This window comes from Rana temporaria, chromosome 12, assembly GCF_905171775.1.
Source record: "Rana temporaria chromosome 12, aRanTem1.1, whole genome shotgun sequence".
Taxonomy (NCBI): Eukaryota; Metazoa; Chordata; class Amphibia; order Anura; family Ranidae; genus Rana; species Rana temporaria.
In genome coordinates, this window is record NC_053500.1 from 104784398 (window position 1) to 104802676 (window position 18279).

Below are 18279 nucleotides of genomic sequence, written 5' to 3' on the forward strand. Positions count from 1 at the left end.
AGAAGAGTCTCTGTGTCCAGAAGAAGACCCCTCAGAATCTTATAAAAGTCCCAATAAGTGTTCAGTCAAATGCATAACATGTAAAAGAAAAAACAAATCTTCTTTCTTGAATATTCTTTAAGTGCAAAAAAGGAAAAGGAAAGCCGTCACCAACAAATCCAGTCTTCTTAATCACCCTTAGATTGGTGTTGAAGCAAACAAATGCGCTTACCAGAAATAGTGGACTATTATGGTTAAACAATAGTCTGCTAGACATATGCAGGATTGTGCCTGCATGCACATCGGACAGGAAATCAATAATAGCCTCAATGCCAGGGATTCCAGATAGGATATAGATGAAAAAAGAAAGGCAATGGAGATGCCAATAGTGTATTATCGCTTAAAATTTATTGTAAATAAAAAACATATGTAAAAAACAAGAGACAAAATGGCCTAGATGGCCTCTTACTTCTAAAAGTGCCTACCCGGCACTGGGGCTGCAGGCGTATCACCGCTACCTTGCGGTGCGGTAAGAGGCAGGGTCATCTGGTCCGGTGCTAGCTCCGTAGCACGGCTCGGCGTCCCAGCTGACAGCTCGTACGGGCAGGGAGGCACGTCACGTGATCGGGTCCGCCTCCGACGTACGTTTCGTCGGGTACAACGTCTTCAGGGGGGCGTGCCCGATCACTAATGCATGACGGTATTTGTAGTCTCAAAGGGACTGCTGATTGGTCCAAAATAGAAAGGTGAAGTGAGAAGCAGCCGCGGTGCCGTTTAAGCTAAACACTAAAGCATAACAATCAAATTGTAGATTATCATATTATAGTTTGCAACAACGGATGCTTTGGTAAATTTGCTAGATATGCCCAAAACCATGAAAAACAAAAAACACAAAAAAATCCCTCTCTGGCAAATAGCAAAAAAAACGGGGGATTCTGAAAAAATACTACACTCGCATCCCTCCGGGTGTGCACACTAAAATCCATCATGAACAACACTATATATAAAAGAACCATCTTGCAGGCCATAAAACTACATAGAAGTGTCTGGTGGATAGAAATAGGGTATGACAAAATGTTGTAGACATTGTGTAAAAATCCACAACATTAGCAACAAAAAATAGGGTAATTGGATACCTTGCCTCCCTCCGGGCGTGCAAAGTCGCCAGTTTACCCAAGTATATAAAAATTTAATAATTTTTAATAATAAAAAATAAAAAATAATAAAAAATGCACAAATGTGCACTTGTATCTTGAGAAAAAGATTTTGTATCTTAAAGACATAGATAGGAAATTTGGGAATTTGAACAAATGGAGAAGAATTGATAGAGAAACATCTCTAAAACCAATAACAAACGGGTTTGTTAATGGAGGCTGGGTGGAGTATAGTGCCAGTTGAATGAACTTAAAGGCCAGAGCACAAACCAAATCGGTCAAATGATAAGGTACACAGATCAATGCTAAACCTCATTGGCAATGGAAAATAATAATAATAAAAAACAGTAATATAATAACGAACCAAATGGATGAACCTTGGTAAGTCAACATACTAGTCATTTGCTAAAAAGCAATTTAGGTCTAGCTCAATATTTAGACCAGTAGGCTGCATGGTACGTAACCTATGCACCCACTTCATTTCATTCTGTGATACACTTCTGGTCATGTGCGTACCCCTCCAGTGCTTACTAATTTTGTCTATACCATAAAAAGTACATAGGCTCGGGTCGCTATTGTGATATTTCGTAAAATGCCTAGAAACACTATGATTGGGGAACTCTTTTGCAATATTGGTTAGATGTTCATTTATTCGTATTTTGAGTTGTCGGGTGGTCCTGCCAACGTACTGAAGTGAGCACGGACACTCCAGCACGTAGGTGACATGATCAGATCCACATGTGATCAGGGGTTTAATGGTGAAACTCTCACCTGTTACATTAGATTTGAAATGTGTGATCTTTTTCTTGTCTCCTGGTTTACGTGTGGTTCTACATGCTTTACATCGAGTACAATGGTGGAACCCAGATCCATCTAGAAAGGTGACGAGTTTCTTCGGTGGATCAGGTACATTGGGGGCTATTTTATTCCGCAATCCAGGGGCTTTCCTATAAATGAATTTGGGTACCCCAGAGATGGATGATTTCAGGTCTTTATCTTTCATTAAAATAGGCCAATGCCGTTTAAAAATGGCCTCGACTTGCCGGTATTGCCGGTGGAAGCCTGATATGAAAGCGGCTTCACTTTTAAATTCTTTTTTTGGTTTAGAGGTCAACAGAGTTTTTCTGTCTATAACGGAAACTTGGTTGAACACTTGTTGCAAAGTGTCAGCCGCATAGCCCTTCTCTAGGAATCTGTTGGTAAGGTGTTTGGCTTGTATACAAAAGTCTTCATCTGTGTCACAATTTCGCTTAAGTCGCATGTATTGCCCTTTGGGCACTGCCCCTATCCAAAGAGGATGGTGGCAGCTTTTGGTAGGTACAAAGCCATTGCGATCTGTGGCTTTGAAGTAGGTAAGCGTCTGGAATTTCTCTCCTTTCTTCCTTATGGTTAGATCCAGATAGTTGACAGTGGTCATACTGGTCTCTGCTGTAAATGTCAAGCCATAGTTGTTGCTGTTCATTTTCTCAATAAAAGATTCCAGACTCCCTACTGGGCCTTCCCAAAACAAAATGACATCATCAATGTAACGTCTATAGAAACTCAAAGAAGAATGTTTATCCAAAAAAATGGTCTCTTGCTCCCATTTATTGAGAACAATGTTGGCCACGCTAGGAGCATAGCGGGCCCCCATTGCCACCCCGCCAATTTGATTGTAATATTGGTTATTAGCCCAAAAATAATTATTAGACATCGCTATCTCTAATCCCTTGATCAGAAAATTGATCTGGATTTTCTTTATTTTGGATTCCCGCTTTAAAGCCCAACGTAGGGCCACAAGGGCATCTTTCTGGCGGATATTGGTATATAATGACTCGATGTCAATTGTAACCATAATAGTTTGATCGGTGGCTTGCAAATTTTGGAGTTCTATAATTAGGTCTTTACTGTCTTTAAGGTATGACGGACTTTGTGATACAAGTGGTTTAAAAAAACCATCCAGATATTCGCCCATCCGGGAGAAAAGGGATCCGATGCCACTGATTATAGGTCTCCCTGGTGGATTTTCTTTGTTCTTATGAACTTTCGGTAAGGTATATAAGACCGGAATCCTTGGTGTATGGAGGATCAAATAATCTGCTTCCTTTGTATTTAGGATCCCTCGATCGATTCCTTCATTCACCCATTCGATGAGTAAGTTTTTTAATTTTAAGGTGGGGTCCCCTCTCAACAGTTGGTATGTGTTTGAATCATCGAGCTGTCTCTGCATCTCTTGGTAATAATATTCTCTTTTCAGTATAACAAGCCCCCCCCCCCTTATCGGCCGGTCTGACCACTATATTCCTATTCTTTTCAATAGATTTAATTGCTTCTTTGAATTGCATATTGGAACCATGTCGACTAAATTCCATCTCTCGTATATCATCTTGTACTAGAGTGCGGAACACTTCAATATAATGATTGGAGCTTTTATTTGGATTAAAAGTGGACTGATTCCTCAGTCCACTATGTACAAATTTATCCGGACTTTTTGATATGGCATCTGTCGAATTCCCAGCAAAATGTTTCTTAATATTTAATTTTCTAATGTGTTTCTCCACATCAATAAAGAGTTCGAACTTGTCCACATCTTTATTGGGGGCAAATTTGAGGCCCTGTTGAAAGACTTCTAATTCATGATCGGTAAATTTTTCTTCTGTTAAATTATAAATTCCTTCACTCAACTTGTCCTTTTTCTTTTTCGTTCCGCCTCTTCCTCGTCGGCCTCTTCTTCTGTGTAATCTTTCGGGTATTGGGGAGATTTTGGGGGGATGCGGTATGCATCTTTCCACCCCCTTCCATCCCCCACCCCCTGGTGCTGATTGTAATAGGGGGCTGGTCTACCTCGAAAATTTCCTCTAGATCCTCCTCTTGGAGGCCTGGGGGGATATTGCGGACGATATGGTTCATAGTATTGATACTCTGGTCCTCTTTGGTCCAAAGGTCCAAATCTGTTGTAAACTTCAACAGGTGGAGGATATGGGTATCCACTCTGATTATATGGAGGATAATTGGAAGGTTTTGAATGGGAGGACTTGGAATGGTTTTTAATGATGGATTTTTTTGGGGTACTCACAGTCTGTACAGTTTTTTTCTTTTCCACACTTTTAGGTGGTGGACCGATTTCACCTCTTTCCATACTGGATTCAGGAGATAAACCCAGTTGGAAAGTCTCCTGCCATTTATATACCCGATTGTCTTCAGAATCTTTAATGTCTCGCTGATACTTTTTTAATTTTTTGCTTTTTATTTCACCGTCATATTTGGACAAATGTGTTTGTAAGAGTCTTGATTTTTCTACATATTCACTACTTGTTTTATGGGGCTCCATTTTCTTTTTTAATTCTGCAATTTTAATTTCCAAGGTTGCATTTTTAGCTTTGCGCCTTTGGATCATAAATTGCATCAGTTTTTGCTCACAGGCATTAAAAAACTGATACCATTCTTCTATGGATTGTAGATTGTCGGCGCCATCACTGGGACCAACATCCCATCTAAGATGCCTGGGTGTGAGGTTTTTGCTAATATAAAGTTCGAATGAGGCGATGTCCCACCACAATCTTATCTGTTTTTCCATACCGAATTGTAATTCCTTGAATCCCCTTTCAAGATCTATATTGGGACTGGGGATATCTTGGAATAATTCCTCTAGATTGATATGTCTCTCTTTCATAAAGTTAAACACATCCATGGCTGCGTGAAAGATATGAATCAAAAATAACTAATATTCTGAAACTAACACAGTGTAAAATTAACATTCAGCGCCAAACATAATAGTTTAAATTAAAGGTTAGAAAATAAAAATAAAAGCTGCACCTCAAAAACAATACTGATTGTGATAATTGAAAAAATGTGTAGAGGGCGCTAGACCACTCAGTGCTAATGAATAGTAAACCAGCGTGCTGGGTGAAAATTTAAATACAATAGACTTCTATTATAAAATGTAAATATAATAATAATATAATAATAAATTCAAAAAAAGAAGAGTCTCTGTGTCCAGAAGAAGACCCCTCAGAATCTTATAAAAGTCCCAATAAGTGTTCAGTCAAATGCATAACATGTAAAAGAAAAAACAAATCTTCTTTCTTGAATATTCTTTAAGTGCAAAAAAGGAAAAGGAAAGCCGTCACCAACAAATCCAGTCTTCTTAATCACCCTTAGATTGGTGTTGAAGCAAACAAATGCGCTTACCAGAAATAGTGGACTATTATGGTTAAACAATAGTCTGCTAGACATATGCAGGATTGTGCCTGCATGCACATCGGACAGGAAATCAATAATAGCCTCAATGCCAGGGATTCCAGATAGGATATAGATGAAAAAAGAAAGGCAATGGAGATGCCAATAGTGTATTATCGCTTAAAATTTATTGTAAATAAAAAACATATGTAAAAAACAAGAGACAAAATGGCCTAGATGGCCTCTTACTTCTAAAAGTGCCTACCCGGCACTGGGGCTGCAGGTGTATCACCGCTACCGTGCGGTAAGAGGCAGGGTCGTCTGGTCCGGTGCTAGCTCCGTAGCACGGCTCGGCGTCCCAGCTGACAGCTCGTACGGGCAGGGAGGCACGTCACGTGATCGGGTCCGCCTCCGACGTACGTTTCGTCGGGTACAACGTCTTCAGGGGGGCGTGCCCGATCACTAATGCATGACGGTATTTGTAGTCTCAAAGGGACTGCTGATTGGTCCAAAATAGAAAGGTGAAGTGAGAAGCAGCCGCGGTGCCGTTTAAGCTAAACACTAAAGCATAACAATCAAATTGTAGATTATCATATTATAGTTTGCAACAACGGATGCTTTGGTAAATTTGCTAGATATGCCCAAAACCATGAAAAACAAAAAACACAAAAAAATCCCTCTCTGGCAAATAGCAAAAAAAACGGGGGATTCTGAAAAATACTACACTCGCATCCCTCCGGGTGTGCACACTAAAATCCATCATGAACAACACTATATATAAAAGAACCATCTTGCAGGCCATAAAACTACATAGAAGTGTCTGGTGGATAGAAATAGGGTATGACAAAATGTTGTAGACATTGTGTAAAAATCCACAACATTAGCAACAAAAAATAGGGTAATTGGATACCTTGCCTCCCTCCGGGCGTGCAAAGTCGCCAGTTTACCCAGCACGCTGGTTTACTATTCATTAGCACTGAGTGGTCTAGCGCCCTCTACACATCAGGTCCAAACGTAGGGGGAGAACCCAAGGTCTACCTACTGCCATCCTTACGATTTCCACGTACCAGGGTCTCCTGGGCCAAGCCGGGGTGAAAAAAATCACCGGCTTTCCTGCCCTCTTGACTTTCCGAAGGAATTGATGGGAGAAGCGGAACTGGAGGGAACGTATAATCAGAGAATAACGATTCCATGAGAATGTCAGGGCATCTGACCTTCGTCCAGCTTTGTGTTGAACCGGGAAGCCAACAGGTCCGCATTTGGGGTACCCCATATCTGACATATGATTTGAAATATGTCGGGGTGTAGAGACCATTCTCCTGGACTCAGCTGCTGGCGGGTTAAAAAATCCGCCTGCCAATCTTTTACCCCTGGAATGAAGACTGCAGACAGGCAAGGATATGCCTTTCTGCCCCGGCTAGGATGTGAATCACCTCTTTGGGCATCCAGACTTCTGGTGCCTCCTTGGTGATTGATATAAGCCACAGCCGTAGCATTGTCGGACTGATTCCAAACAGGCCAACCCTGCAGTCTGTAAGACCAAACTCTGAGGGCCAAATGCCCGAATCTTCAGAATGTTGATGTCAAGGAGCTTTTCGGTTCCGGATCACCTCCCCTGGGCAGATGCCAAAAAGGCGTCTGTGGTCATCACTTTCCAGATAACCGGAGAGAATGATTTTCCTTTTGACAGATTTTGGGGGAGCAACCACCAACTGAGGCTCTGGTGAACCTTTGGAGATAAGATCATAGGGAGGTCCAGGGCCTGAACATCTTTGTTCCAAGCTGACAGAATTCTGCCCTGTAATGGCCTTGAGTGAAACTGGGCGTAAGGAACAGCCTCAAGTGAGGCTACCATCTTCCCCAATAACTTCTGTGAAGGCCGCAAAGCCGCAGCCTCAATTACCGGCGGTTGCAGGCCCGCCGCGATCGCTTCCCGCGCCAGCCGGTAATTGAGGCCGCGGCTTTGCGCCCTTCTGCAGCCCTAAGCTTCCCCAGGCACCAGGTCACAATTTCTTGTCGCAATTGCGACCTGGCGCCCGGATTTTGTCGAGGCCTGCTCTAGCTTGTAGCCCGGGGACACTGGAGAAGACCCACTTGTCCCAAACCCTTGTTCCGCCAGGCGTTTGCAAAGGGAGGGCTTTCTAATGCATTGAGGACCACTGTCAGGTCCCATTTGGGGTATAATATTTTCCTGGAAGGACGTAATCTTAGGACTGCCTTCGGGAAACGGTCAAAGAGGGAGTTCAGTGCCAGCGTGTGTCCGTTAGGGCTGACAAGGCTGAAACCTGAACCTTCAGTGTGCTATGACCTAAGCCTAAGTCCAGACCAGTCTGTAGGAAGAGTAGAACATTATAGACACCAGGATCCAGTGGATTGAAATGGCTAACCTCTTCCAGATCTGTAAACTTTTTCCATACCATGTGGTAGGTGGCATTAATGGGTGACTTTCTTGCCTGTAGTAATGTCTGAACAACATCATGAAAGCACCCTAAGTTGCCCAGCCTCTTCCGCTCAACTTTCAGGCCTTCAAGTCTAGAATTTCTGGGTGTGGGTGGAGAAAGTCACCTTGGGATAGCAGGTTGCTCCTGTGCGGAAGAGGTAGTGGACTGCACAGGGCCATTTTGACTAAGAGCGGAAACCATGGTCTCTTCGGCCAGTACAGAAAAAAATCGCCGGGATAGTGACATTCTCCGACGTCAGACGCTGGAGGAACCTCAGTATCAGGGGGATCGGAGGGAATGCATATCCTATTTGGAAGCTCCATGGTTGGATTAGGGCATCCACCCCTGCTGACATAAGAAGAGAGGCATTTTCGCGTTAAGCAGTGAAGCTAAAATATCTATCTGGGGAGTACCCCACTGTTGGCATATCCAGTTGAAAACCTGCGGGTCTAGTGAGTAATCATTGTTGGTCGTGAAAGATCTTGAAAGGCGATCGGCTAGCTGGAATATAGGCAGCACGAAGGTCGAGCAAATTCCTCTTGGCCCATGATATGATTGGGGCCACTTCGCTGGCTAGTGACCTCCTTGTTTTTGGACATAGGCTACTGCCACCCTGTTGTCCATCTGGAGTAGTATGGACTTGCCTCTGAGAAGAGGGACTAGATGTAAAATTGCCATCCATGCTGCCCTTAGCTCTAGGATATTGGAGATCATCCCTTCTGCATTGAATCGCCATCTCCCTCGTACTAACTGGTTTTGGTAGTGTGCCCCCCATCCCAGCTGACTTGCGTCCGATGTAAGAATGGTCCATGACATGGGGCCGAGGGTGCAGATAATTAGAAGGTTGGGTGGTCTTGTCCACCACTAAAGGTGGCATTTCATTTCAAGAGTGATGACTATCATCTGCCCGAGATGCTTCCTCCTTCACTGTGTCAGAAAGCCCAATTAGAAGTCTGGCAGATGCCACCAGGCCCACTTTACCATCGGTATACATGATGAAAGGGACCCTAGGAGGCTGAGACAGTCTGATGCTGGCATGGAGCGGCTTCCTAACGCTTGTTCCACCTTCTGTATTAGTATAGGGATCGTCTCCGGTGGAAGTGACACCGCCTTTTTCGGAGTGTTGAATAAAGCCCCTAGATATGTCATCTTTTGCAGAGGTGTCAATTGACTCTTTGAGTAGTTGATAAGCCATCCAAATTGAATCAAGGTGTTTAGGACCAGCCGCACGTGCGTTTCCAGAGTCCATCTGTGCTGGGATCGGATCAGTTCGTCGTCTTAGTAGTGTAGGCAGGGCTGCTGTTAGAAATCCTGGGGCCCCGTACAGCCTACCTGGCAGGCCCCACCCCCAAATATATCAAGACAATATTTTCACAAAAATTATTATTATTGGACACAAACATAACAGAGAACCTTTGTGAATTAGCCATGTTTCAATAGTTTTTTAATTTTTAAAAAAAAATTATTTAATGTTGAACATTTTGCAATTATTTTATAATTTTTAAAAATTATTTATTACAATATTTAATTATAATTCTTTTTATTATAATTCTGTTATTTTTTTTTACAGGACAGGGAAGCCTGTAGCTGCGGAAGGGGGGAGGGGGTCACAGTGACAGGGGGCATATAGAGGGATCAGAAGCAGGCAGAACAGGGAGGGGGATTGCTGTCAAGGAATCAATTATATGAACCATGCCCTGTGTCTCTACCCGCAGCATCTGAAAGCCAGCAGGAGGGGGAGAAACTGGCTTTCAGCTGCTGCAGAGAACCACAAAGGGCATCCTTCTGTAATTGCCCCTCTGCACCAATTCCCCCTGCTGTTCGGACCCCCCTGTGTTACCGGGACCCCTACAGGAGGACTGGTGGTCCACCCCTATCAGCAGCCCTGAGTGTAGGACCCGTATCCCCTTCTCCCGGAGGGGAGCTAGGATGGCCACTAAAACCTTGGTAAAGGTTCTGAGAGCTGATGAAATCCCGAAGGGAAGGCATTGGAACTGAAGGTGCAGATTGCTCATCTTGAACCAGAGAAAATGCTGGAATTGATGGTGGATGGGGATGTGAAGTTATGCATCTTGGAGGTCTATAGAGACGATTCAATTCCCTGGCTGGACTGACAGAATTACTGTGTTTAGGGATTCCATATCGAAATGCTCTACTTGAATGTATATGTTCAGCCTCTTTAGGTCCAATGCGGGCCTCCAGCCTCCCGATTTTTTTTTTTGAGGACAAAAAAGACTGGGAAATAGAACCCTGAGTGTTTCTCCGAGTCTGGCACTGGCAGCACTGCCTGTTGGTGTAGCAGTATCAGAATATATTGAAAGAGAGCTTCTTTCTTCTCCCTGGAGACCGGTATCTTGGTGGGTTGGAAGCAAAAGGGTGGAGGACGGGTCTTGAATTTCCCAAAATTTCCTTGAAGGGCCGTGGAGATTACCTAGTGGTATGTTGAGGATCTTTTTGATGTGGCATTGCGAGATCAGAGACCGCTAGGGGTGAATTCGAATTTAGAAGGATCCAATCAATTGTAAATTATATATATATCTCCATTTCCTTGGCCAGGCTCCATTTAGAGAGAGGAAGGTAGGTGTAGAGAAAGACACCTGGAGATGTCTTCCCTTTGACAGCCTGACTCAAATGAACCATTAGGCTGTTTAAATAGGGAAATCCGGTCAGGGTGTACTAAGATGGCCGCCGCTAAGCCTCAGCAGGCTACTGCACATACGCCATGATGTCCCACTGTAACTCCGCCCCCCAAGATGACGAGGCTAAGCTCGGCGGCACGCGCGAAGCGCCCGCACACACAGGAGGGGAACGAAATGCCGGCTTGCATAGAGACAGAGTCAGGCTATTTGGTGGCTATGGGCAAGAGACCCACGGAATGGAAATGGCACTATAGGAGGCATGTCAGGGGTAAGAAAAAACGCATTTGCTCCTAGAAATGGTCAGCCAAAAGCCACAGAGGAGATGGATATGCTCCTGGATTAAAACGGCCCAAAAAAGATCCACAGAAAAATGGGCTCCCACACTTATATGGCGCTTTTAGCAGCCCAAGTCATGGGACTTCATACTGCAGGAGAGCATGAACCTGCAATGGTTACACCATATGATGGTGAGGCAGGGCTGATCTGTGATCTTGCAGGAATGAGGACAGGAAAAAGAATACCTGGGGGGGCAACTCTTTTTTTATAGAGTTGGTGGTTCTGTGAGTTGGTCAAGGGCGGAGCCACCAACCATTGGTATGCTTCCATGGAGGCACCAGGAAAAGAGAATGTCCAGCCATCAGTTTGTGACCTCAAGCTCAAGTGCACTTGGGTTATACAGCAGGACAATGATCCGAAACACAACAGCAAGTTCACCTCCAAATGGTTCAAATAAAGCAAAACTTAGGTTTTTGGAGTGGCCTAGTCAAAGGCCAGACTTAAATCCAATTGAGATGCTGTATCATGACCTTGCACAGGCTTTTCATGCTGTAAAACTCTTAAATGTGGCTAAATTAAAACAATTCTGCAAAGAAGGAGGGGCCAAAATTGCTCCACAGCAATGTGAAAGACTCATTGCCAGTTATCGCAAACGCTTAGATGCAGTTGTTGCCGCCAAGGGTGGCACAACCAGTTATTAGGTTTAGGGGCAATTACCTTTTCGCATAAAGCCAGGCAGGTTTGGACATCTTTTTTGACTTAATAAATTACACCATCATTTAAAAACTGCATTTTGTATTTACTCAGATTATCTTTGTGTAATAATACAAATTTTTGATGATCCGAGTCATGTAAATGTGACAAATATGCAAAAAAATCAGAAGGGGGCAAATACTTTTTGACAAAGCTAGCTGTGTTTAAAAAATATATTTCATTAAAACACATACTAGGCTCTGTAGCTTTTAGCAATATTTGAAACTAAATCTTAATGAACTTTTTCTCTGCAAAGATGCTAACATATTGATCCATATAATTACAAATTCAGTGCTGGTGCTTGTTCTGCAGTTGAAGTGCTATGCCCAGAAGACATTGCTTAATCTTGACAGTGACATCCAACGTATAATTTCCTTGAAAAGCCTCTGCTTTCAATCATGCTATGTCCATTAGTGTATGGGATTCAGAAACATCTGGGCAGACAAAGACTGTTCAATTAGAATATAATGCTGCAGATTATGTACCATGATGAGCTCATAGCGCACTGACTGAGTATGACAGAAGTTGCTTTGTCAGGGAGACCGCTTTGGAAGCGTAAAGATGATCGCCATGAATGACGACTATTCTTTATCACAATTGCACAATTGCACATTTTCCAAAATGGTCCTGATATAAAAAAGAAAAAAAGCTCCAGCTCAAAAAAAATATAAAAAAAAAAAAAACATGGACAGGCGTTTTTAAGCTGGAAAAAAGGCTAAAGAAAGTGGCTGTAAAAACGTCCATGGAAATGAAGCCTTAGAATATTTTTTTACATTTTAGAATGGGGTGCCTTGAGAATGTACATCATTTTAAAGGGTACCCTTGACTGAAAAAAGGTTGAGAAACACTGCCCTATCAGACAAAGGGTTGGACACTGGTAGAATCTCTCAGGTATTTATTAGATCAACCACTTAAGACCCGGACCTTTAGGCAGGTAAAGGACCCGGCCAGTTTTTGCGATTCGGCACTGCGTCGCTTTAACTGACAAATGCGCGGTCGTGCGAAGTGGCTCCCAAACAAAATTGATGTCCTTTTTTTCCCACAAATAGAGCTTTCTTTTGGTGGTATTTGATCACCTCTGCGGTTTTTATTTTTTGCGCTATAAACAAAAATAGAGCAACAATTTTGAAAAAAATTCAATATTTTTTACTTTTTGCTATAATAAATATCTCCCAAAAATATATCAAAAATTTTTTTTTCCTCAGTTTAGGGCGATACGTATTCTTCTACCTAAGCGTTTGTCGATTGGTTTGCGCAAAATGTATAGCTTTTACAAAATAGGGGATAGTTTTATTGCATTTTTTTATAAAAAAATGTTTTTTTACTACTAATGGCGGCGATCAGCGATTTTTTTTTTTTTTTTTTTTTTTCGTGACTGCGACATTATGGCGAACACATTTTGACACATTTTTGGGACCATTGTCATTTTCACAGCAAAAAATGCATTAAAAATGCATTGTTTACTGTGAAAATGACAATTGCAGTTTGGGAGTTAACCACTAGGGGGCGCTGAAGGGGTTAAGTGTGACCTCATCTGTGTTTCTAACTGTAGGGGGCGGGGCTGGACATGTGACGTCATTGATCGTGTTTCCCTATAACAGGGAACACACGATCAATGACAGCACCACAGTGAAGAACGGGGAAGCTGTGTTTACACACAGCTCTCCCCGTTCTTCAGCTCCGGGGACCGATCGCGGGACTCCAGTCGCAATCGGGTCCGCGGGTCACGGTGCCCGCGACCCACGGCTGGGAACTTAAAGAGGACGTACCTATACGTGCTTGTGCCCAGCCGTGCCATTCTGCCGACGTATATCTGCAGGAGGCGGTCCTTAAGTGGTAATTTTTCTCTTCGTATTACTTTGGAGGGTTAGCTCACAATTTGCATAAAACAGCCCATGCAGTCCTGGGGTCCCAGTACATGTAAATGCATTGTGTTCTAAAGAACTCTCTTGCTTAATTTCAAGTTGCATGCCTGTAGGCCACGTTGGTCCCTCGTGAGGCATGTAAAGAAAAAAAAACTCTTATTGGCATCCCCCCCACCATCCTGTTACCTGTTATGTTTCTAGGTCACTACAGCCATTGGATGCTCACCCCTCCAGGAGAAAGCATCATTCCTGTTCAAAGGCCATACATGTTCAGTGCCATGCTCTCTACCCTGAAGCATCAATGACTGCCTTTGGGCTCTCACCTCTCAGCATCACATAATGTTGAACTCAGCCATTGCAAGTACAAGGCAAGAGAGTATGCATTCGGCATGTGCAGCCTTTGAACAGGAGCAGCTCTTGCTCCTGTATTGCTGAGGGGCGAGCACCCAATGGCTGTAGCATCCTGGAAACAGGACAGGATGGGGGGAAGCTGCCATTTTGGAGTTTGAGTGACAGGGTTAAGGGAGGACCAACATTTCCTGAAGGCAGCAAGAGACTTCTTGAAAGCACAGTGCATTTACATCTTCTGGGGCCCTTTTGCCCGCATGGGCTGTTTCATGTAAAAAGTTAAAGTGGTTGTAAACCTCAGACCTGAAATAAACAAAGCAGATTACTTGTCTTACATCTACTGGGACCCTTTGGCTGCAAGGGCTGTTTTATGCAGAAACCTAAAGTGGTTGTAAACCTCAGACATGAGGCCTCCAACTATAATGCAACAAGGACACCTCAACAACAATACTTTCAATAACTTCAGTATGTCATAACACTTCATTGGGGGATGGGGTGGGCAGTTTAGTGACGCTACTTGTAAAAGATAGTCCTCACAAACCCAGTCTCAAGTGGATGCTTGGTTTCAAAAAGAACAGTCATCTTAGCCACAGGAACTGTTAGGTAGATTCAGGTACGGCCGTGCAATGTTAAGACGGCGTAGACTAGCGTGTTTACACTACGCCGCCTTAAGTAAGAGAGGCAAGTACATGATTCTCAAAGCACTTACCTCCTTACTTAGGGCGGCGTAGTGTAATCGCGGCGGGCGTAAGGGCGCCTAATTCAAATTGGTTGGAGGGGGGCGTGTTGTATGGTAATGAAGCTTGACCTCACGTTTTTTGACGTTTTTTGCTACTGCGCATGTGCCGGGCGCCTACATTTCCCAGTGCGCATTGCGGCTGAGTACGCCGTACAGGCCTATTGATTTAGACGTGGACGTAAACGGCGTAACTCCCGATTCGTGGACGACTTACGCAAACGACGTAAAAAATTCGAACCTCGCGGCGGGAACGGCGGCTATACTTTAACATTGTTATTCCACCTCATAGGTGGAATAACTTTAGGCCGCCTAAGGCCTTACGCAAATTACGTAATTCAACTGCGGCGGGCGTACGTTCGTGAATCGGCATACAATCTTATTTACATAATCTACGCCGGCCGCAATGGAAGCGCCACCTAAAAATGCCATCCGAAAAATTGCAATCTAAGATAGGACGGCGCAAGCCGGCCTATCTTAGATATGTTTAAGCGTATCTTTGTTTGAGCATACGCTTAAACATACGGCGGCGTAGATTCGGAGTTAGGTCGGCTTATCTACTGACGTTTTTAAACCTGCGCATGCTCAGAAGCAAGTTATGAAGCTAGCTTCAATGGAAAAGAGTGCCGTCGTACGTGCTGAACGTAACCGTGCTTTGCTAGAGCATTTAAAAAAAGATGGTGTGTAGGCAACGTCGTTTTTGAAAATGAAGTTTCAAAAACTTTGTTTTATTTCATGATTCAAAACGTTGTTTTTTTTTTTATCACAAAAAACGACCGTCTGTACGCGGCATAACTCTTTCTGAATCTACCGATGTGTTTTTAAATGTTATCCTCTCCCCTGCAGATCTGCACCTGGCAGCGGAATTGGGCAAAACTCTACTGGAACGCAACAAGGAACTGGAAGTCTCTTTGCAACAAATGTATTTGAACAATGAGGAGCAAGTACAGGAAATTGAGGTAACATGACCTGTTCTATCATTTTTAATAATTAAACTGTTTTATAATTTTGAGAATTCTTCTCTTATGCCGCTAGGGTTGCCACCTCATCCCTTTAAACCCGAACACATATTAATTACACAGGTTCTGTGGCTGATTAAGGTGGTAATTAAACCTACTTGGTGCCTTATCTGCAATAAATTAGCCTCAGAACCTGTGTAATTCATATGTGTTCGGGTTTAAAGGGATGAGGTGGCAACCCTATATGCCGCATACACATGACCGTTTTTCATGTCATGGAAAAAACAAAGTTTTTCTCGTCGTGATTCTTGTCAAGCCTGCCTTGCATACACACGATCATGAAAAAAAATGCTTGAGCAAAGCGCGGTGACGTACAACACTTACAACGGCACTATAAAGGGACAGTTCCATTCGAATGGCGAACTTGCTTCTGAGCATGCGCGTTTTTTTTCCCCGTCGTTAACTGCTTGCCGACCAGCCGCCGCAGTTATAAGGCTGGGCAAGATCACATAGCTATACGTCATCTCGCCGTTCATCCATTCATCCAATAGGGGCGCTCGCCCCTGATGCCGACGCGCGTGCCCGGCGGGCGCGATGATCGCCGGGCCCCCGCGATCGCTCGTTACAGAGCGAGAACCGGGAGCTGTGTGTGTAAACACACAGCTCCCGGTCCTGTTAGGGGGAGAAATTACTTATCGTCTGTTGATACAATGTATGAACAGCGATCTGTAATTTCCCCATGTCAGTCCCACCCCCCCTTCAGTTAGAACAAACCCAGGGAACATACTTAACCCCTTCCTCGCCCCCTACTGTTAACTCCTTCCCTGCCAGTGGCATTTTTATAGTAATCATTGCATTTTTATAGCACTGATCGCTATAAAAATGCCAATGGTCCCAAAAATGTGTCCGAAGTGTTCGCCATAATGTCGCAGTACCGATAAAAATCGCTGATCGCCGCCATTACTAGTAAAAAAAAAATATTAATAAAAATGCCATAAAACTATTCCCTATTTTGTATCAATAAACGCTTATTGCGATTTTTTTTTTTTTTACGAAAAATATGTAGAAGAATACGTATCAGCCTAAACTGAGGAAAAAAAATGTTTTTATATATTTTTGGGGATATTTATTATAGCAAAAAGTAAAAAATATATATATTTTTTTCAAAACTGTCGCTCTATTTTTGTTTATAGCGCAAAAAACTAAAAACCACAGAGGTGATCAAATACCACCAAAAGAAAGCTCTATTGGGAAAAAAAGGACGCCAATTTTGTTTGGGAGCCACGTCACACGACCACGCAATTGTCAGTTAAAGCGATGCAGTGCCAAATCGCAAAAAGTGGCCCAGCCATTGACCAGCAATATGGTCCGGGGCTTAAGTGGTTAAAGCCTACACACGACCATTTTTCACAACGAGAAAATATAGAGCAGGTTCTAAATTTTTAATGGCCATTTTCTCATCGAGAAAAATGCTATGGAGCCTACACATGTCCGTTTTTAATGACCAATTTAAAAAATGGCATTTTTCTCGTCATGAAAAACAGTCGTGTGTACGCGGCATAACTGTTTAGCATCTACCCAAAACTGAAATATCACTTCTAGATGGCCTGACCCTTCAATGTTTGTTGTCACAGACTTTTAATTGCAAGCCTAAATTTAAAAACGTGTAGAAGATATGTATATTATAGATAAGTATAATGTATGTTCTATTTGATTTTGTTGCCTCTACAGTATCTGAGCAAACAACTCGAGATGCTTCGTCAGGTGAATGAACAGCATGCCAAAGTTTATGAGCAACTGGACAATATAGCGCGAGACTTGGAAGTGACCAACTTACGTTTAGTACAAGAAAGCAAGGTGGCTCAACAAAAGATTGAACGGTAAGAAAATAGAATGGACGGAGGGCAAGGAGGAGAATAAGAAGGTGGAGATGGGTATAAGCATTATTGGGGAGTCTCTCAATATATAGGCAGTCCCCGGGTTACAAACCAGGTTCTGTAGGTTTGTTCTTAAGTTGAATTTGTATGTACAGTAAGTTGTAACAGGCACATTTTTTAAGTGTAACTCCAGACGTTTTTTGGATAGTTTCGGGAAGAATTACCGTATTTATCGGCGTATACCGCGCACTTTTTTGCCCTGAAAATCAGGGCAAAATCGTGGGTGCGCGGTATACGCCGATACCTGCTTTCCCGCGCCGAGTTTGAATACTGCGCCGACATATACCAAGCGCAGTACACTCGGGTATAGTCGGCCAGTCTCGGCTCCTTCCGCGCTCACGTACAGGACGTCAGCGCGAGAGTTGCCGAGCCTGCCCGACAATACACGAGTGTACTGCGCTCTGTATATGTCGGCGCAGTATTCAAACTCAGCGCGGGAAACGAGCGGCGAGGACGCCGGACCCGACGAAGAGGACACCCGAAGCCGCAGACGGACGCCGGACCCGACGAAGAGGACACCCGAAGCCGCAGAAGGACGCCGGACCCAACGAAGAGGACACCGAAGCCGCAGACGGACGCCGGACCCGACGAGGCCGCCGATGGACGCCGCACAAGACAACAAAACTAAGTACAAAAAAAACTTTTTTTCCACAGGATTCGGGGGCAACTTTAGGGGTGCGCGGTATACGCGGGAGCGCGTTATACCGCTATAAAAACGGTAACACCCCTGTAATGTTTGTTTTGCTGTCTGTGCTACCAGTTCAAAAGATTTCACCTCACTTTCTATCCGCCGTGACAATTGGATTTTGAAAACTTTGGTTTGTTGTGGAAACCAAGGATTGGTAATAAACCTTCAACGGATGCACCTTTTTCCCATGATAACTCTTATGCCATGTACACACGATCGGTTCATCCAATGAAAACGGACCGATGGATTTTTTCATCAGATATCCGATGAAGCTGACTTTCATCAGTCTTGCCTACACACCATCAGTTTAAAATCCGATCGTGTCTAACGCGGTGACGTAAAACAC

At 43.6% G+C, this 18279-nt stretch overlaps 1 protein-coding gene across 1 annotated transcript in view; it reads left to right on the top strand.

Moving 5' to 3' along the window:
- CDR2L (cerebellar degeneration related protein 2 like) overlaps positions 1–18279 on the top strand; it is a 45901-nt gene that overhangs the window by 5652 nt on the left and 21970 nt on the right. Inside the window, exons 2-3 of the mRNA XM_040330066.1 lie at positions 15196–15308; positions 17040–17188. Of these exons, the coding sequence (XP_040186000.1) occupies positions 15196–15308; positions 17040–17188 (262 nt within the window). The remainder of the gene's footprint in view (positions 1–15195; positions 15309–17039; positions 17189–18279) is intronic.